Raw genomic sequence first — 21,227 nt, forward strand, 5'->3', positions numbered from 1 at the left:
CAAAGACTATAGCCTGTTGGAATCCTTGAGTTTTTAAAGGACAAGAAAAATATTACATTAAATCAAATTATATCTTAATTTTATTCTTCTTCACTCTGGGACCCAGTGAATCAAATTCCTTTGAAAAGCAACCTCTCCTCTGTGTCGAACCGTTTTCCTGTGCAGCAGATATGCTGAAAACTGTCTGCGTCCTGAAAACCGCTCTGCCTTTAGTGTTAAGCCTGAAGGGTGGAGGAACAGATGGGCATGGGGAGGCTGAGGGGGTCACAAAACTCTTAGTCCCATATGTCCCCGTCTTCCAGTTCCCACCATCTAATGCTTTAAGCCTGCGGTGCCACACAAAGAGCCTTTCACAGTGCGTTACTGTCAGTGCAGGTCAAACTACCACAATCAGTTCCCTTTATTCACCTTTGATATTTGATGCTGTCAGTAACTACTGCAATATTTGACTTCTCTTGAACACATTCATTTCCTTTCTGTTCATGAGTCATGTTGCCTTGTATTTCAGTGCAACATGTCAAGGTTGCCCAGCAGCGATTAACCATTATTTTAATTATTCCAAGAGCACAAAGTGACGTCTTCAACTGTCTTATTTTGTTTGTCCTCAAGTCCAGAACCAAAAGATGTTCAGGTTAACATGATAAATGACAAACAAAGCAGTAAATTTTCATATTTGAGAAGGTTGAACAAATTCTATTCAACTTTATATTCACTATTATTGCATGAAAAATGAGTGAAGCAGTTAATTAGTTTACTCTTTTGTTGAATAAAAAGATATCAAGCTTTTTTAAATTATACAGCTAATTAAATAATGTTGTATTTCATACAACTTAATTCATGTTATATATTCTCAAACTAGAGCTGCGATGATTAATTAATTTTTAATAAACAACTATTTTGATTAATAGATTAGTTGCTTTTAGCTTTTTTTAAATTTCAGCTTGTTAAATGTGAATATTTTCAGGTTTCTTTAGTTTAGATATGACAGTAAACTGAATATCTTTGGGTTATGGACAAAACAAGACATTTGAGGACAACATCTTAGGCTTTTTGTGGATGACACTAATCAATTAATCGAAGAAATAATCAATAGATTAATCAATAATGAAAATAGTCTTTAGTTGCAGCCCTATGAGTTTTTGTTTGCTTGGCAGACTTGACAGAATTCTAAGCTGCAAAAAATGTGATTTAAGAAAAAAAAAATTAAATCACCAGGAGGTTTCACAACACTTTGATCTTTTAAAATGCATTTTCCCAGTATAATTGAAGATTAAAAATCTCCTCCCCCCCAAAACATACGTTTTTTTTCCCCAGTTCTCATGAATAAGTGAGAATTAAAGCTTGTTTATTCAGAAACAGAAATAACTGAGACCGATGACAGAAGGAAGTTGGTAAGAAAACAGCCCAAACTGTCTAAATGTTGTGTGTGATTAGAAGTAGTCACGTGCAGTTATTTTGCAGTATTTTGCAGTAAGTGTAGAGCCCTCTGTTATTTTAAATAAACCCGGAAATAACCCAGGACAGCACTTGTACGACACAGAATCTAAAGCTTCATCACTCAGCGCTAAAAAGACATCTGCAGGAGGACGGATACTTATTTCTGGCTTTTGAGAGTGAGCCAGCACACTCGCTGCTCTGTGAGGCCACCACTGCCCTGTAAAAATTAGCATACAGCTGATGTTCTGCCCCGAGGGTGAAAAGAGCTGGCTAAAGGGCTTTGGTTTTGCGGAGAAGGGCCCCGCGGACTGAATTGCACCACTCCCTCATTGTCTCCCTCATGTGAACTCCATATGTCCCCCTAGCGGCAGGTGTCACAGGGTGACCTCTGACCCGGCATTGCCACTTTTAGTGGGTGAGGGTGAAGCTGTATTGTTCACGGCGAGGCAGTTGTCTAGACCGTTCGGCCACAAGAGAAAAGAAAACAATGAGACGTCTCATTAAGTGTTGTACCTATGATGGTGACTCACACACACAAGAATATACTTGTCCAAAACACTTTTTGATAGACTTTAGCCTTCAGATACATTTATCAGTGTGTTGCCATTGTTAGAATAGTTGTAGTTAGTAGTTATTTATAGTTATTGGAATATTTGAATAGTTTGAGGAGTTTCAGGCCAGTCTATATTAGATTTATAGGCAGCACTTTATCTATTTTTTGTTTGTATTTACATATATATCTCACAGGTGTGTAGTAAGCCCATTTTAGGGATGATTGCATTATCAGCTGATGTATTCATATTGGAAATTTAAATGGCTAAAATATGTTTTGCTGCTGACCTCGTCCACTCCAGTTTATTGTGTAGCTTCCTACACTGGTACCCTCGCTGTTTCTCCAAACAAGGGACATGCAAACTGCCATCAACTATCGATAATACACCGACTATGGATACCCTCATACAACCCACTTCAAATAATGTGAACTATCCCTTTAAAGATGTCTGAAAGGATGAAAAATATGTAACAAATGTCACTGCCTTCAGTCCCAATCAGACTACTTTTGACAACCACGTAAAACTGATTGAAAAAATGAAACAAAATATAAATCCTCACCAGATCAATCCTCCTTCCCCTAAGCTGGACATCCTAACGGTCACAGCACATGAACAAGGACTATAAATGCGCCAAAGACAAAATAAATATATATATTTTTAAAAAATATAACATACACAAAGGTCATTAAATAACGCTCTATTTATTTAGTTTTAAAATAGTTTCTTTTTGTTCTACAGACATAATTTCAAGGAAGTCAAGGACTTGCAGAAGCAACAAAATAAACACCTTTTTTTTTTGTTAATTTAAAATACTGACAGTAAAATAAAACAAAGAATAACAGAAGAGCAAGGCTAAATTACTGGTAATGAGGATAATATCTGACTTGAGGTTAAAGATGTGATCAAACATGCTATGTGCAACCAGAGTCGAGCATCGCTGCCCTAATTTCCTACCAAACCTCTATCACTAAAGACGGGAGTCTTACTAACAAAGGAACAATAAAGGAACAATAGCAAGAAGGATTTTGCAAGCGGAAGTGGTCTGGTAAAAGAATTGTCATTACAGTGGTAGCTGCATATAGTGGAAAGAACTGGCCAAAGGAAAACAAAATAATCACATTATACTGAACTGTATCTTGATTTTGAAACAAAATTCATGTCACTTATTTCACGACAAATGCACTGAGTTCCAAATGAAAAGATTTAGACTTACAGAGCAAATTTAAAACAACAGACTGAAAGAAAAACTTAAATTCCATTTAGACTTTGGTTTAGTTCTTTATATATTTAGATGTTTTTTCCCTTCCCTTCTGTGACCAGCAGAAGTAAAATAATTTGACTCTACAATTCTCAAGCATCACGTAGGAAAGTAGGTGTTATTCCATATGTAATAAAACAAATCTGAAGTGTTAAAACAGTGTGTCAAGTCGGATCATTGATAAAAAATTTACCAGCGTGGCTGCAGTACTGCATGAAGACAAGAAAAATAAGACCACAGGGGGAAGAGAGCAAGCAGGCCCTGAGGATCAGGGTAAAAACAGTTCATACAGTAAAAGTCTCTTCACTCACCAACACTTTTACTCATATTTTTTATATGTGCTAAATTCACATCTATTATTAAAATATTTATTGTTGAGATAGCAAAATCCACTGCTTTGTAAGGTAAAAGAATAAGCTTTTTATACGATTCTAAAAGAAAATAGTGCACATTTCAAGGCATTCAGGCCATCTTGCTTTGCAGTATTCAGTGGAAAATACATTTCCTCAGTTGTTGTAAAGGGGTCCCCAGAGGTTTAAAGGTGTTTGCATCCACTCAGGATAAAGCATGCAAACAATAAGTGCACCCAGTCAGCACTGCAGGGTCATACATTCACTGATAATAACTACGTCACCTGGGACACTCGCAGACTCTGTGGCTTCCAACATAAAATATGTCTCAAAGCAGAGGATACTTAATTTCTATTGCCTATACGCCACCAACACCACTTTCCCACTGTGGTGGAAATTAGTCATATTTTGTCTGTAGTGTGTTTGCAACAAGTGTGTTTGTATTTTTTCCCCTCAGAGTCTGAGTTTAACCAGTGGTTTTCTGTTAAAGAAGGAAAAACATATAATAATAATAATAATAATGATGTGGTAGTAACAGAAATAAAAGCTGTGAATTTAAATCAAAAGACATTTTGGGAAATATGCTCATTTGCTTTCTGGGGAAAAGTTAGCACAAGATAACAGGATCGATACCACTCTCATGTCTGTCCAGTTAAAAGGAAGAGCTTTTTATTTTGGTAATTTTATTTTTCACGTTATATTTTGTGGTTATTACAGTGGAAACACTAACACTTTCTCCACAGAGGCCTCCAAAATCAGCAAGTAGCTTTAGATATTAAGCTTCACCTAGCTTAGCTTCAGCTCTAGCCTTAGACTCTGGAAAGTCTGGCACGTAAAAATAATGAATTGTTGTTTTTACAGTTGGGTTTTTGTGTGAATTAAACAAACAAGCTATAACATTTTAATTAGTGAGCCTAAGAGATGCTGGTTGGTGGATTTTGTTACCTTTGGACAGAGGTAAGCGAACCGTTTACCACTTTTACCAGTCTTTGTGCGAAGCCAAGCAAACGGGTGGCTAGTCTTATATTTAAAAGCACAATATGGATGTTCTGCCACTAGGGGTCTCTATCACATTAAAACGATAACAAAAGATGTAGTTTGATGACATTTTTAGACATTTTAATGTGGACATGTTACGTATTATAACTTTAAACAGCCACCATTGCAAATAAAAATCTGTCTGACTTGACTCAGGCAGACGTCATGTTCACAGACGAGCTAATGTATTTAAGTTTATTCACGTCGCGTTTAATCACTTTGGCTGACTTCGTTCCTCACTCTCTGATGTAACCCGTGTTTTCCCGGATATTATAGCAACTAGCTAACGGCTAGCAGTAAATTCACAGAGACCTTGAATAAATTTTGGATTTCTGTGCTTGAACATTGATGGAAACAAAATATATGACATACTGTATAGCTAACATTTTTAGACATTTTAGTGGTACATATTAGAGCTTTAAACAACCGCCATTGCTAATGAAACTAACGTGACCCAGACAGAATCATGTTCACAGATGAGGTAATGCATTAAAGTTTTATTCACGTCATGTTTAGTCACGTTTTCAGAGTCCCTCCTCACACTTTCATGTATCCCATATTTTCCTGAAAGTTATGGAGACTAGCAGCTAGAAGGAAACGGACTGTTACCTTGAATAAGGTGATTCCTCTGGGTTTGAACATTGTTGAAAATATCTGGGATAATGTTAGCACAGAACTCAACAAATTATATAACATATGTCCAGCCTTTTTAGCCATTTTAATGCACAGAAGTTACAGCTTTAACAGAGAAATATGAGAGTGGTGTCCCCCTCTTGTCTAACTCTGAGCAAGACAGCGGATATTTCCCAAAATGTCAAACTATTCCTTTTTTCGATAAACCAAAACCCTCCCCTACAGCACCAGAGCGTAGGCAGTGCCCATGCTGGACATAATGCAAAGCGATCAATGCCGACTGAATTGTGAAACCAGTGGTGAGACTTTTGAAAATAAAACTGACCCTAGACAGGTACAAAGCCGTCGATCTATGGTCTACTGTACAACAGAACGTGTACCAGCTGCCGTGTTGTCTTGAGCGCAGGAGACTGCAGATAAAAATGCCGAATCGAGTGTGAAGAAATGCGGTTCAGAGTCTGTAGTGAAGCAGGTCAACAGCAATGTTGTGATACTGACCTGCTCTCAAGCAGCGACTTGAAGTTTTCACTATACAGCTTGCGAGCACACAACACAAAATAACCACCTACATCCGTTATCGAGGGGTAACTGAGGTATTAAATGAAGGTAGGATATTGCTATCATTAACAGATATATCACTCTTACGTACATTTCCACCTGCACTGGAAGTGCTGTGCCATTTTTATTACAACTAAATTCAGAGCTGACAAGCCAAGGTCAGGGAATCACGTCAGTAGAATGGCTTTGATACATGATTGTTTAACAGTAAGTTAAAAACAAACGGTGCCCTGGAGCAGGAAGAGTCCACGAGCGGTTACAGGCGAGGCCGCAACTACAGGAAGGATTTGAGCCGTAACAATGGAGGCAAGGCAAGAGGGATGAGGAGGAGTGAGAGGAAGAAAACAAGGAGTCTTCAGTGTACAAGTTGCTTAAAGTAGGTATTTGTGTCCGGCCTCCTCGTCCAGTGTGAGGTCCACCACTTCGGGAGGGGACACCCAGTTGGGCTGGGGGGAAACAGTAGTCCAGAGCTGTGGCTGATTTGTGCTGTTTAACTGGTCCACTGAGTTCTCCTTCCAGGAGGACAGACTCTTTATTACCCCTCCACAAGGGTGGGCACATCTGGATGTGGACAGAAAGAAAATTAATAAGTTATGAAGAAAGAGGGGAGACAATTCACACTGTCAGTATGAAGATTAAAGGGATAGATCAGTTTATTTGAAGTGGGGTTGTATGAGATACTTACTGATAGTCAGTGTATTACTTACAGTATATGGCGGTTGACACAGCCCCAGTTTGCACAAGCACCCATAGACCCATATGTATTATGCATTGGCCTTTGGATCATATGCCAACGCCATTTTGGTCAAGACTGGCCTGTAAACACATGCAACAGGGGGAACTGTGGATTATTTGGATAAAAAGCACTGAAATGTTTTTTTTTACATTTCTCAACTGATTTCAAATAGTTGTTTTTATATTCAAGGGTTTTCCCGCTCAACGTAGATCACAGAGCCTTGAATAAAGCCTAAAACATGACTCATGGAAATTCGGTTGAGAAATGTAAACATTATAGTGATTTTTAACCAGCTCCCCCTTATACATGTGTTAACAGGCCAGTCTTGACCAAACCAACATGGCGGTGATGTTGGCGTATTACAGTCATGGGCCAAAGCGGTCAATCCAGCGTTTATGTATGAAGTCTATGGCAGTACCAGGATGGAAGCTAAGCTCTGTCCTGCACTGCCCTGCTTTGCTGTCAGACAGCCTTTTCCAATGAGACACAGCTGTTATACAGGTCAAATATCACTCTCTCTCACTCAGACAGACTCCATGTGCAAAATCAGTAATACTACCTTGTGGAACACATGAGATGGTTGTTCTACCGATGCCTCGATCTGTTTGTTTGGTGTTTTAAAAGTTTGGTTCCAACTCACCAAAGTCACACAGAAACAGAAACAAACTAACAGATCGAGGCAGCGGAGGACCAGCAGCTCCTGTGTTCTGTGTGGTAAAATAACTGATTTTGCAGATAGAGTCTGGTTGGTTTGGAGAGCGCGAGATTTTGCTACGTAATGGCAATTTCCTGTCAAAAAGGCTGTCTGACAGCAAAGTAAAGCTGTGAAAATCTTCTAAATATAACATTCACTAAAACTCATATAGATTTTTTTGAAAGTGGTCGCTGCAGACCCTGTCAATTTAAACATTTGTTTTAGCACTGACAGCTATGCCATTGTTAGACTATTAAGTTTTGATTTCTAAAGATCAACAGACCATTTGTTTTATGCCCCGACAACTGTCATTTACATTTTCAAATTCTTCTTGAAAAAGATGTCTATATGGTATCAGGGGTGATCTAACAGCTGGTATTATTTGGATATGCACTGGGTGCCACAAGTCAGCGAGAAGGATTTCATTTCATTTCAATCACTGAAATGGAAAGTTTTGTATTTAATACTGAAACTGCGACACCCCTAAAAAGTACCTCATACAACCCCACTTCAATTAATCCAAACTATCCCCTCAAGTTTCCCCAGTGAAAGTCTTTACCGTGCTTTCTCTTGCACTCCGACTATTTCCACTTCACTGTCGGAGGAAGCAATGTTAATCTGGCCCTTGTTGTGTTGAGAACTTTCCTTGTGTGACAGCTCTGCCTCCACGTGGCCTGAAACAAATAAAGAGGAACAGAGTCACACATTGTTAGGAGGACCGGAGCAGTTAGAGAGCTTCAGGCCCTGCTGACACATAAAGACTGCAGCTGCTTTGACACAGACAAGAAGAAAACAATGATGACTCTGACACTTGTGCTTGAAAGGCTGACTGGATAGCAGGGACTGACACATTGGACAAAACAAATATTCTGAACTCTATATTCATGTTTTGACAATGCCAACTAGTCAGTCTTAAAAGGTCAATTTTCTTTTTGTCTTCAAGCAAAGCGGAAAGACTTTTTTTATAGCACCAAATGAAAGCCAGTAGTGTGTAGGATGAAGGCAGAAGTACTTCAAAGGCGTCTTGCTGAGATTAATAAGACCGTCCCCGATAAAACCGACACCCATGCCTCTAAATGTCCTGTCTTCACTGAGAGGAGTGGAAAGTATCAGTTTGGATTTACCGGGTTTGTAACTGACCTGAGATAGAGCTCAGAGCTCTTATACACCCAGAGTGAGCTGCCATATCCTGGCCTCTGTGTGTTTTTAGCTCATGCTTTATCACCGTGGGCCGGACTGTCTCCACACTCATACTCTCCTGGTTAGAATCAGTGTCTGAAATATCATAGTGACCCACTACTGGAGGCCCGTCTGCAGGAAACAAAGAAAACACTTCATTATTCAAATCATGCCTGAGAATTATAGTAGGACTGTTTGGAACAGAGGCTGGACACTGCATCCATAGTCCTGCAAACTGCAGCATCTACAATAAACACAAGGAAAGACAACCTATTTCCCCAGATGCAAAAGTTTACACCAACAAGTAAAGTAAAACATGTTTTTAAGCTCTAGTTTTGCTGTAAGTCATGAACAATTCAGAGAAACTTCCCAGGTTACCATCATTTGTCAAAACTCAACCAGTGAGGCTTTTATATTCAAAAATTCCAAAAAAAAAAAGGTTGGACACTGGGTTAAGCATAAATAAAAACAGAATTCAATGATTTGCAAAAACTTGTCAACTTGTATTCAAATGAATACAGTCCAAAGACAACATAATTAATGTTCAAACTTTAGTGTTTTTTTGTAAATATACACTCACTCTTAATTTGATGCCTGTAACAAGTTTCAAAAAACTAAAGACAGGGGCAAAAAAACAAACAAACACGGGGATAGTTGTGCAGTGTTCAAAAAACACTTGTCTGGAACATTTGAGAGGTAAACAGGTTAACTGGTAACAGGTGACAGTATAATGCTTGGGTTTTAAAGGGGCACAGGATCAGTTGTTCACAAGCAACAATGGAGTGAGGCTCACAACTGAGTGAAAAACTGTGGAGGGAAACAGTCCAACAGTTTAAAAACAATGGTTCTCAATAAACAACTGCAAGGAATTTATAATATCTATAATATCATTAAATGATTCAGAGAATCCAGAGAAATATCTGCATGTAAGAAGTAAGGCTGAAAATCAACATTGAATATTTGTGACCTTTGACTCCTCAGGCAGCACTGCATTAAAAACCCACATAGTTGTCCAAAGGATGCTGCATGGGCTCGAGAACACTTTGGAAAACTGTTGTCAGAAAACACAGTTTAAAAAAAGCCAGTGTCTGTGATGGTCTGGGGGTGTGTTCGCGCCCATGGCATTATGGGTAACTGTCACATCTGTGAAGGCCCCATTAATGCTGAAAGGCTCATACAGGTTTTGGAGCAACATATGCTGCTATTCAGACGATGTCTTTTCCTGCATGTTTCAGCGAGACAATGCCAAGACGCATTCTGCTTGTGTTCTAACAGCATGGCTTCATAGCGAAAGAGTTCAGGTACTAGACTGACCTGCCTGCAGTCCAGACCCGCCTCCTATTGAAAATGAGTGGTGCATTAAAAGGTGCAAAATACAACATAGACAAGGACTGTTGAGCACCTGAAGTTGGCTGTCAAGAAAGAATGGCAAATTATTTCACTTTCAAAACTTCAACAATTGGTGTCCGCAGTTCCTAAACATTTACTCATTGTTGTTAAAAAAAGGGGGGATGTATCATAGTAGTAAACACGCTCCTGTCCCAATTTTTTTGGAACATGCTGAAGGCATCAAATTCAGAATGAGTGTACATTTACAAAAAACAATTAAGTCAGTTTGAACATTTAACATCTCGTCTTTGCGCTTTATCCAGTTGGCTACAGGTCAAAACGATTTTTGCAAAACAATCGTTCCATTTTTATTTACGTTTTACACAACATCCCAACTTTTTTGGAATCGGGGTTTATACAATATACAAAGAAACACTCCTGTTTTCCCAGATGCAAAGGTGTACACCAATAGTAAAGTAAAACATATTTTTGAGAACTAGGTCTGCTGTAAATCCTGAACAATTACAGAAACCTTCCAGATCATTATCACTTTTCAAAGCTACACTAGTGAGGCTTTTATAATATAATAAGAGTGGTTGTGTTTGCAGTATATTAAGAAACCTTTTGCAGCGGCAGTTTTTTTTTTCTCCATTTATTGCTTTTAAAATAACAGCCATTCACATAAAAACTACACTAGAATACAGTCATTACAAAACACTTCAAAATGATCTGAGTGAATGAAATGTAGTGGGATAATAATAAAAAGCCAAAACAACAGAAGAAGAACTCTGTGGAAGAGCGGGGACATTTATCTTTGTTCTACCCTGTAAAAGAAGTCCCTGGGAGAGAGAGACACGCACATACACACTGCTCATCCAGACAAGGCTGTGGGTGTGTGTGAGTGGGGGGGTTCGTCTGGACAGCATGTACTATGAGAGAACGCTGCCTATGAATAGCTGATTGGGCTGAAACCAGGCAGGTACCAGGGTTACCGGAGAAACCGAGGACTCGCCAATGTAAAGGCCATGTATTAAAGATAGAAAAAGGACTCATGTAAACCAGGATAGTCTCTTTGGTAAACAATGGACTGTCCTCAGTGTTGTTTCTAATGCACACAAAGTTTGTGACTGTGTGCACGAGGCTCCCTTTGCCATGTTGACAATACGGCTGATTTTAAAGGTAATTTCAGTTTTGACAAATGCAGGACAGCAGTTAGTTGCTGGATCCATTTAACCCCAAAGTAAATTATGCACCATGAAACAAAAAACACCAATATTCACACATTTTGAAACAAAAACCATTAGGCCAAGAGAAAAACAACTAAAAGAGATAAAATGTTCCATCGTCAGTCACCATTTATCAGCATAAGCAAAGCTACACCTTGCACACATGCTGCTGATGAAAACTAATTTGGCCTTGCACATTCTAATATACTAATATAATCACATGCAAACAGGTGGGGGAACGATGCTTCCAGCTTTTCAGTCATGTAAAACTGACAGACAGTCATAGGGCTACATATACACATACTGAAAATGTAACATTTCTTTAAAACTTCCTAACTATAAATAAGATTAGGCCAAAGACTCCTTCATCACTGACCACATTTACATGCACAAAATATTCCGTTTTTTGCCCTTATTCTGAAAAAGACAATATTCCTAGTAAGCTGTTTACATGGGTAATGAAAATTAATATGCTACTAAAGAGCTGCAACAATAAGTTGACTAACTGATTAGTCAATTGAAAGAACATTCAGTCATTTCTCAAGCAAAAATATAAAATATTTGCTGGTTCCAGCTTCTCATATGACAGGATTTAGCAATTTTCTTTATCATTTATGATAATAAATGAAGAGTCGTTACATTTTGGGCTGTTGGTTGGACAAAAGAAACATTTTGAAGACGTGACTTTGGGCTCTGAGAAAATGCAATACGCATTTTTCACAATTTGTTTATTGTATGGATTAATTGTGAAAGTAATTGTTAGATTAATCAATAATAAAAAGAATCATTTTTTACAGCCCTATTCCTGTAATATTTCTGTTTACATGGAGCCGTGAATACTGAAGAAATGGAACAGCTGTAGTCACTTCAGCCATTTTGCTTCCTTGGTTTAAAATAGTATTTTTCCCAAGTTTTCCTCTGGTGGTGAACACAGCCTCCCTTTCATCGCCCGAACACCTTCTTGAAAAGGTTGGCTCTGCAATATTTGTGCATATCCAGAATCCTGTTGATATTCAATCTTTCATGATATTTTAAAGTAGCTGTGTTTTTTCTTTTGGCCAGAAATGTGGGCTTTTCTTTAGTGCATCTCTTCCCCAGCTTTCCAAACAGCATCAAAGAAAACCCCAACTGAGACTTGAGTTGCAACGATTTGTTGATTCATCGATTAGTTGGCAACTAATAAAGTAATCAGCAACTATTTTGACACTTGATTAATCATCAAAATTCTCCCTTTGGGTTGTGGACAAAACAAGACATTTAAGGATGTTGCTTTGGGAAAACAGCAAGCAACAGTGACAAACAGATTAATCAATAATGAAAATTATCATTAGTTTCAGTCGTAACTGAGAGGCATCTTCTGGATCCACTGTCTACAGAATGCTCCTAAAACCATAATAATACCTGTGTATCCCACACCTTAATCGGAAAATGCTTAACTCAGAATAAAGCCTAATTCACAACATGAAAAATATCAAATTCAGAATATTGTCCTAATAAAAGTGGAACATTAGTGTGCATGTAGACGTGGTCGACGTCTGTGATGGTTAGACAGTGTTAGCAGGGTTAAGAACTGTGACACTATGGTCAGTAAAAGTAGTTTGAGGAAGAGGGTTGAGGAGGAATGTTTCCGCCTCAAAAGACCACAGGATCTGAACCAGAGAAGGCCACTTGATCACGCGGATCAGTCCGTTTTTAGGAAAACCAGTAAACATCGCCATGCACCATACTGCAGCTGTATTACTGCTTTATATTTGTTAGTTTGATGCCTGGGTTTTTTTTTTTTGTTTAAAGTCAAGCTGCGGAGCACACAGTGCCTTGTGGAGACACAGGCCAAGCTGGCAGACCAGTGCAAAATAAAAGATTAATTAACTAGGCGAATATTATATGAGTGAAGGTTTGAGGCTCTTGACACTGTAGCCAACAGCCACAACATAGGAACCCATGCCTTATCTGATGTCCATAATCTATACATAGGCTACTAAAAATAAACACTGGGAGTCATTCCTCCCTCACTAGTTTCTTGTTACTGCACAAACGGCAGCAATAGCAGCAAATGTAACAAAAAGGCAAACATTAAAAAATGTAAACACCTCTAATCTAATTACATAATAGGATTTTTAAAAAGCGAGAAATCAAGTGGGTTAGTATATGTGATTATATTTATAGGCAAATCTGTGTTTTTAAATGTTCTGATGTTAGTAAAGCTATGCCACCAAAATAAAGGTTGTCAAGATTTTTAAAGGGATAGTCTGGATTTTTTGATGTAGGGTTGCGTGAGGTACTAATCCATAACTAGTGTGTTAACTAGAGCATTCAGCATGTGCACAGTTTGGAGAAGCAAGGGGGAGTACAAGTATGGAAGCTAAGCGATGCACTGGTGTGGATGGGATCAGCAAAAACATTTGTGTTTCAGCCTATATAAAAAAATTTGATTTAGATTATTTTTACTGCTTTACTTTGCCTTACACATCCTTTTCTAACGGGAAACCACAGTTGTATATGCCAAATAATGCTCTCTCCAAACCAACCAAACTCAATAGGCAAAAGTAACTTTTCCCTCACATAACACCGGACTTATTAATAGTGCAGTTTGGATTCACTAACATCACACAATAATGCAAACAAACTAACAGATTGAGGCAGCAATAGATCAGCAACTCTCATGTTCTATGAGGTAAAATGACTGATTTTGCCAATGGAGTTTGACTGGTTTGGAGAAATCGATGTTTGGCTTCTATGACAGCTGTCTGGCAGCTAAGAAAAGCACTGAAAATGTTCTAAATATACCCTACACTTCAGCTGATATTGGTTGTTTTAGGTTGACCTTTTGTAAGGGGCTAAAATACCTTTTGTCGCTGACTCCGTCAACAGCAGTTTATCACTTAGCTGTCATGATGTTGGTGCCGCTCTCTGCTTCTCCAAACTGGGGGTGTGCCCACTGCCATGTACTGTTGCTAATACACATGTCTATTGTACTCCCTACAACCCCACTTCAATTAATCTGAAATATCCCTTTAAAGTCCTGAACTATTAACAAGCAAAGTGCAAACAGTTCAGGAGAAGGAAGGGTAATGTAGTGTTGAACCTAATTTTTAAAGAAATAGTACTATGATGATGCTCTATCTATCGTTTCCAGCATGAAGTCAGAATGACAAGGCACATGCTATTAAGCAGGAGCACCCGCCCTCGCCCTGTCATGATGGCTGCCCGAGTGCCGTAATGCAAAGTCTGTATGGATTACATAATCGGTGTATCTATATGTATGTGAGTGTACAGCTGGTCAACAAAAACAAACAAGCCATACATTAAGCAATACAATAAGAGCCCTGACTCAACAGTCTATTGAGATTTGCCCCGTGTCCGTGTCACAGATGCTGCAGAAATCAAACAGGTGAGTTGAATTATTCAGAATGTCAAATCTCACAGTGATTCAGTGCCAGCAGATGCACCGGGCCTCAGGTCTGCACACAGTCAAGTTCAAATGAGCAGCTCAGGCCCAGCTGCTGTTGATGGTGTATCTGTTCAGTGACCTCACATCATTTACCTATTAATACCCACTGCCATGCTTCCTGCATCAACTAGCTCTACTCGTGTAGTATGAGACAGCAAGGAGTGAAGAATAATCTAAACATTCAAGAGACCAGGGTCTGGAACACCTAGATTTCCATTCTGAGTGACCACTTCAGGTAGGATGTTGTTGTTATTTATGGGGGTGGGGGTGAGACTGTTGTTCTCCCGCGCCAACATGTAGGCTGCCATAGTCTCTGCAGACTCCGACGAGGGCAAATAGGAACTGGGCGGGGACGGGCGTGCCCCCTGGGAGGGATGCTGCTGCCCCTCTAGGGCGTCACTTGAGCGTTTGGACGAGTCGTTGTCCGAGTCGAGGTGTGCGAGCTTTTCCATCCAGATGCGGAAGCGCTCCTCAGTCTGGCGCTGCATCACGGCAAAGCGCGTCATGGCCTCCTCCAGAACGCTGCCGATGCCGTTCCTGTCCCACGTACCGCTGTCCAGCAGCCCATGAATCTGGGCGCCCACTCTGGATCTCTCCGATGCACGTCTGAAGCCAGCTTTAAAGACATTGAGGCCAAGCCATAAGAAAATACAGTAGCACGGTCATGCTTCGGAGGTGGACTTTTGTATTAAAGAGAAAATGAGTTTGTTTTTTGGTTACGTGCAGATCGACTCTTTCATGCTGATGGACTACATCATGCAGTTGTAGCACTCAAATCTGTGTGCGGGATGTAGAGATGGTTGAAAACATTTCATGTAGTACTGATCCCTAAAGTAAGATAACTGAATGTCTCGGGCGACTGATTCAGTGACCTGTGATGAATGGAAACTAGATTTTCTTGTATAACTTAAATCATTTTTGTAAAATATGCAGTAGGGTTAGTATCAACCTTGTATAGTACTACTATAGTACTTGTATAACATAAATAGTAGTCTAGACCTGCTCTGTGTGAAAAGTGCTCTGAGATACCTTTTGTTAAGATTTGATGCACTATGACTACTCTGGTTCTGTTCTGGAAATGTAATACACAATAATTTATGAAACAAAAACCTCGATACACCACAAGCTAAATTCTGAATTTCATGGAAAAGAAAAACTGCCGACCAGAACAAACCCAAGATGTTATTTTGTAAGAAATGCAGTGAAAGGATCAGCCTAAAGTAAACAGTGCGACTTCTCCACCAACAGCAGCGGCAGCGGGCCTGTAAATGTCACCCTGCTAGTAGCTACTTCTGGAGAACTCAACTCACCCAAGAGATTTCTACGATCATCAGGAAACACTGATTAAGGGAAAAAAAAACATAGGGCCAATGTACCAACAAGTCCTTTTTCACAGTAGCCATACTGATATGAAATAGAAGGTAAATGCAGGTGGTACCAATGATACTAATTCAGGACCTGTTCCATTTAGCGTAGCAGTGCCTTCACAGTGGCCCTACAACATGCAATATAGCAGCACGCTGACTCTGACTGATCTAAATGGAATAGAACCTGAATTAGTATTATTGCTAGGACTTGGTATAATTCAAAACTTTTTGATGCCCGTATCAATTCTTTAACCTTGATACCAGTTCTTAAACAAAACTTTTGTTCATGCCAATTTTATAAAATCCTTTTCAACAAACTCTCAACCTGGGTACAGAACTTAAATGCTTTTATGGCACCGACCTGAACTGTTTCACTACTATTGAGTATCAAAAAATGCCTTGTCGTTTAATACCTAAGGAGTAAACCTATCAGCATCAATGAGACATTAGGCAAGCTTGTACCAAGATCTGGTGATTAGCTTTCTATCATTATAGAAGTATGCAGGAAACACTATAATATTATTCCCAGAGATGGGGATCTTTTTTTTAAACCACCAGGTCTTTGAAAACCTTCTTTCTTTTCAGTGAATAATTATACCTTTTGTGTCAAGTAATTTTATTTTTGTTGAAATGGATCTGGTTTCAAAAAAGAAAAACAGTACTGTTCAGGAACCATTATCGAAACCAGGCATTGGCACAGGTGTCAACATTTTTTGAACTACATCCAGCCTTAGGTCTGTAAGCAGCACCATGTTAGCAGTCAGAAATGCTCTCCACCTCGGCTCCATGTTACCTACCCCTGCAGTGATGAGCAGAGGATGTGCAGAGGCTTCCATCTGAGTGAAAAATGTGAACAGACTCATTGACAAGCTAACAGGTTAGCTGCACCAGCTAGCTAACAAGCAGCACAAACTTCACTGTTAGTTTTTCTGAGCAGATAAGTAGCTGGCAATTAAATAGACAAACAATGATTGCTGTCTATGGGCGTAACGTGAACAGTGTTTTTCCTGCATGTCTCTACATCATGCAAAAATAGACAGCCAATCACCAGCATCATTAGGTCTTGGTACAAGCATGATGCATGCTTATTTCGGCTCACTGACACCAATGAGATATACTCCTTAGGTATCGAAATTTGGCACCGAATGGGGAGGCGTTTTTCAATACTGAAGCAATGCAGTCAGTGCAATAAAAGTATTGAAGCTCGGTTCCGCCCTAATCATTGTGTTTACCATACGATTTTATGTCAAGATGGCTGCTGTGAAAAAGGTCTATACTGTCAGTGTTTGTTCTTATTAAGGCACCGATGTGCCAGAGTTTAGTTTACAGCATACAGTCATTCTCACTCAGAGCTGTATTTGCATTAATATTAATTTTGTAGTTGAGGACAAGAGCTATCTGACTCATCAAAGGTGCTACAGAACCATTTACAGAGACGAGAACCACCTGTTTGCAATTTTAAAAAAGCTTCATCGCCTCCTGTGTAGGCAGAGTGAAGTGTATGATTAGACCTAAGGAATATTCAAGAGCCACAGGCAGAGACAGAAAAGCAGGATAAACTAAATGAGTCTTGCAACTCAGACTGGCAGCACAGTGAGATCATACACCATTGTCTATTTACAGCAAAGGCTGCGGATATAAATGGCTCACTTGTTGAATTGCAGAACTCACAATATAGGTTAGATTAACACAACTCAGTTTATATCATTCCATGAGATGTCCACTAGACTTCCACAGCATGCAAACGATGAGACAAAAGATCCAACAAAACATATATTGCATCACTACAAGTGAATGGGCATAGCCTCTTCTAAACAGTCTAAGTATCTAAAGACAAGGTGAATGAAGACAGATGATGAGTGAGAAAACAACCAAAAAAAAAAAAGAAAGTGATTGATAAAACAAACACAAACAAAGCAGTGCTTGTACTGATCTGACATTGCAAATGCTTTGTACAGCCCCAGTGCATCTTCTTACTATGCTGCATGTGGCAGTTGAAAAATTTAGTTTGGGTTGCCTGAAAATTTAAAGTCATGCAGGCAACCTCTTGTTAAAGGGATAGTTTGGAATATTTGATGTTGGGTTGTATGAGGTACCTATCAGTAGTCAGCTGATTAGCTGCCCAGCATGCCCACAGTTTGGAGAAGCAGTACAAGAGAGTTGCTGGGTTGCCACTGTCTCAATTTGTTAGCTATGTGATTGTGTGACTTACGTGAATTCAAACTATCCTTTTGAAATACTGAAAGTCACACAATTACACAAACAAACTGACTGAGGCAACAGTAGACCAACAACTCTTGTATTCTGCGAGGTAAAATGACTGATTTAACCTATGGAGTTCGGTTGGTTTTGGAGAGAGGGATAAATGGCTTATATAAGAGCGGCTCCTGTTACAAAAGGCTGCCTGATGGCAAAGTTAAGCAGTGAAAATATTATAAATAAAGTGTGCACTGATTTAAAACTGTTTTTTAAGTGGACCTTCAAAAGTAGCTAGAATACTTTTTGTTGCAGGCCCCATCTACAGCAGTTCATTCTTTAGTTTCCATGCTGGTGCCCCTTACTGTTTCTCCAAACTAAGTACCTCATACAACCACACTTAAAATAATTCAAACTATCCCTTTAAGCTCTGTATTTCACTCTAATGACTTATCAGTTTTGATCATAGAATGTAGGTTGTTATGTTTTCCTATTACTATGTGACACAGTGTTTTATATGGGTGATCGTGTCTGCTACTGTTACCCTGCACAGTGGTAGCAATTGTGTGTTATAAACGTGTGTGGTGAACATTGTCTGTTACCTGAAATATCTGTCTTGATTGTCTTGCTACCTCCTGAAGTGTCATCGTCCTCGTCCTCAGAGGAGCTGGTGCTGGAGTCACATGTGAGCTCGCTGTCACTCGTACTGCTGTCCTGCAGCAGGTTATACTTCTTCCGTGCTGCTGCCTCTCGTTTTTGCCTCAGCAAACGCATTCGCTCCTTGTGTTTCTGGCTCCGATGACCTTTCACTTTTGCCAGCTTGCCATTGGTTTGCTTTTCCTGCCCTCCTGCTGCCACCAGGGCGGGCTGGCAGCGGTTTTTCTTGGCGGCCATTGCGTTGGGTGGCATCTCGCTCTCTGAACGTGACCGCCGAGACTTCCTCCCCCCTGCCGCCGCAGCAGACGTTTGCTTTCCTGCTGCCTGCCCGGGGTCATTTGCAGCTTCCATACTGCCCTCCTCCTCTCCTGCGCGAGGAGCAGCACCTTCTTCCCCTGAGGAGAGTGTGTCTGAGTCAGCCAGGTGGCCACTAGATGAGGGGGAGAGCATGCAGGGGTTTGAGGAGTCACTCTCATAGATATGACGAGAAACAGGCTTGTCGCTCCCTGTGGACGCATGCTGGGACTCTGGGGAGTCTCGGCGGAGCTCCTTCATCAGGCATGGCATGGAAAGGAGACTCTGCTCACCCTCTGTGTTCAGGGGGCTGTCGCCCTCCTTTTCCCTCGGCGGTGAGCTGGTACTGGTGGTGGTCTCCGTCTTCAGGTGCTCATCCTGCTCTCCCTGAACAGAAGTCGTGGCTGATTGTGCTTCATCAAGGCACTCTATGGGGCACTCAGCATCCACAAATTCCTCTGTCTTCTCTGAATCAGCCATCTTCATGCTAGTTGAGCCCAGAGCCCAAAGGTCCAACAAACATGGACCAATGTGCCTGGACAGGAGCTCACCTGCTGGAAGAAAAACACATCACTAGTACCCATTCAGAGTCAAAATCTAGACAATGTGTTCCAGTATTTGAGCTGCAACGATTAGTGAAGAGGTTCCGATACCATGGCTTGTGAATAAAACAGGGGAAAGCAGCGAGTACAAGCAGTGATCACAATTTTTCACAATTTTCTGTCAAACTGGATCAAACCACTAATCAATGAATCAAGAAAATTATCAGCAGATTAATTGAAAATAATTCTTAGTCGCAGCCCTACAACATGTGGCTCTCTGCGAGAAGCTTGATATCTGAGGGAACGGGGCATAATATCTATTATTTTTACAAAACTTTCATTGCATTAGGAATTGTTTTTAAACTGTGCTTTAATCTGTGCTTCAATCTGAAGGGAGTACTTTAAATACAATGTGTGGGATAGACTGCTGCAAATTCTAAGCAGTAAATCATCCAAATAGCATCAAACTTAAGGTCTTTACCATTACTTCAATTTCTCATTTGGCATTAGTCAAGAGCAGTATTACATATAGAGGTGGACATTTCATTTTAAATATGCAGAGCTAAACTGTAATTGTAAAGGCAAACATTGGTGGCATATTCAAGCTATGTCCCTCTGCTTTCAAAACTCGCATAAAAACCACTTTTAAACCAATTTTATGCATTTTGCACTGGGTTAACAAGTTGCATAGCAACAGACTGTTCACATCAAACACAACAAATAATCTCAGTAAATTATAAGACACACTTTTGCCAGAAATTCTCATTAACAATACTGCTGGTAAGCAGTTCAGGTTTGCTAGCACCAAAGAGCAATAAACGTTACTTTTACATGGAAATGTATTCTACTTTTACGTCTCACAAAGCCTGAGAAAAGTTTTGATTGAAAGTCTGTTAAATGTCCCCAGGAACATTAAGCTAACTGTGTGAGCTATATGACAGTTATTACTCACTGAATTCATGACTTGTGTGAGTTCTGACTGTGGCTAGGTGAAGCTAACACAGGCTTGGATCCAGACACTACTTTTAGCTGCGTAGTGAGGAAGCTAACCTCGGTCATAACCTTACACTCCGCAAACTTGGCGAGAAGAAGCCGACAAGTCATGGGAAAATGTTCAGGTTGCAGGACAGCTGCCTCTCATGATCCTATAAATGGAAGCAGTATCTATCCACCCAGAGGCGTAACAAGCAGGATCATGTCAGCAGCTAGCTAGCTAACGGCTAACGTTATCTCAGTCAAAGCCATAGCCAACTTAGCATTTAAAATCGGCTGCGCTAGTTGTAACTTACCGCGGCGTTAGTTATATTCTTCTTCTCCCAGTGTCAGACCTGTCGACATCTTCGGTAATTTGCAGCCTCCTTGATTTACGATGCATAAACGATGCACTGATTAATATACTTCACTTCTTTAAAACTTGGAAGAATTTGAATGTGTCTTGGCGCAGTGCGCTCGCAGCTCCGCGAGCCGTGTTAGCCGTTAGCCACTAGCTGTGTGTTTATTTTAAAATGTCTCCATCAGCCGTTCGTCTTCACAAAGATACATGCGCCACTTCCGGCCTGTTCTTCATGGCCGAGCGCCCTCTGTGGGTTCAGCGTGAGTACCACAGGGTCAGAAAATACCGCAGGACAAGCGCGGACAGCAGGGGGACAGCAGCGGGGTGTCCCAGAGTGAAGAACAGGCATATTCAATTACTTTTTTTTTATAGAGGGGATAGATTTGAAAAAAGTA

At 40.1% G+C, this 21,227-nt stretch overlaps 1 protein-coding gene across 5 annotated transcripts; it reads right to left on the reverse strand.

The window, feature by feature from the left end:
* Positions 1 to 5,119: 5,119 nt before the first annotated feature.
* ark2n (arkadia (rnf111) N-terminal like PKA signaling regulator 2n) lies at positions 5,120 to 21,028 on the reverse strand. 5 transcript variants are annotated; one of them, XR_014772604.1, is made up of 6 exons: positions 20,789 to 21,026; positions 18,609 to 19,511; positions 8,399 to 8,569; positions 7,818 to 7,932; positions 6,536 to 6,644; positions 6,201 to 6,389 (listed from the first exon to the last, which is right to left on the reverse strand). XR_014772604.1 is itself a non-coding variant. In XM_084745530.1 (5 exons), the coding sequence occupies exons 2-5, from the start codon at positions 19,441 to 19,443 to the stop codon at positions 6,200 to 6,202; spliced, it is 1,311 nt and encodes a 436-aa protein (XP_084601656.1). In that variant the 5' UTR covers positions 19,444 to 19,508; positions 20,789 to 21,021; the 3' UTR covers positions 5,120 to 6,199. The 5 variants fall into 5 exon arrangements, 4 of the variants coding, with proteins under 4 accessions (XP_084601656.1, XP_084601655.1, XP_084601658.1 ...); XM_084745530.1 differs by lacking the exon at positions 6,536 to 6,644 and having other exon boundaries at positions 5,120 to 6,389; positions 18,609 to 19,508; positions 20,789 to 21,021; XM_084745529.1 differs by lacking the exon at positions 6,536 to 6,644 and having other exon boundaries at positions 5,120 to 6,389; positions 20,789 to 21,021.
* Between the last annotated feature and the right edge of the window lie 199 nt (positions 21,029 to 21,227).

This window comes from Lutjanus erythropterus, chromosome 20, assembly GCF_056507025.1.
Source record: "Lutjanus erythropterus isolate fLutEry1 chromosome 20, fLutEry1.hap2, whole genome shotgun sequence".
Classification (NCBI taxonomy): domain Eukaryota; kingdom Metazoa; phylum Chordata; class Actinopteri; order Lutjaniformes; family Lutjanidae; genus Lutjanus; species Lutjanus erythropterus.

What these genes read in the sequence shown, in the direction of transcription:
- ark2n (XM_084745530.1), bottom strand. Translation starts at nt 19,443, where the DNA reads ATGAAGATGGCTGATTCAGAGAAGACAGAGGAATTTGTGGATGCTGAG. An exon ending in AGCTCTGAGCTCTATCTCAG is followed by an intron (nt 7,933 to 8,398) that starts GTCAGTTACAAA and finishes TATTTGTTTCAG; the next exon opens with GCCACGTGGAGGCAGAGCTG. An exon ending in GGAGTGCAAGAGAAAGCACG is followed by an intron (nt 6,390 to 7,817) that starts GTAAAGACTTTC and finishes GTCCACATCCAG; the next exon opens with ATGTGCCCACCCTTGTGGAG.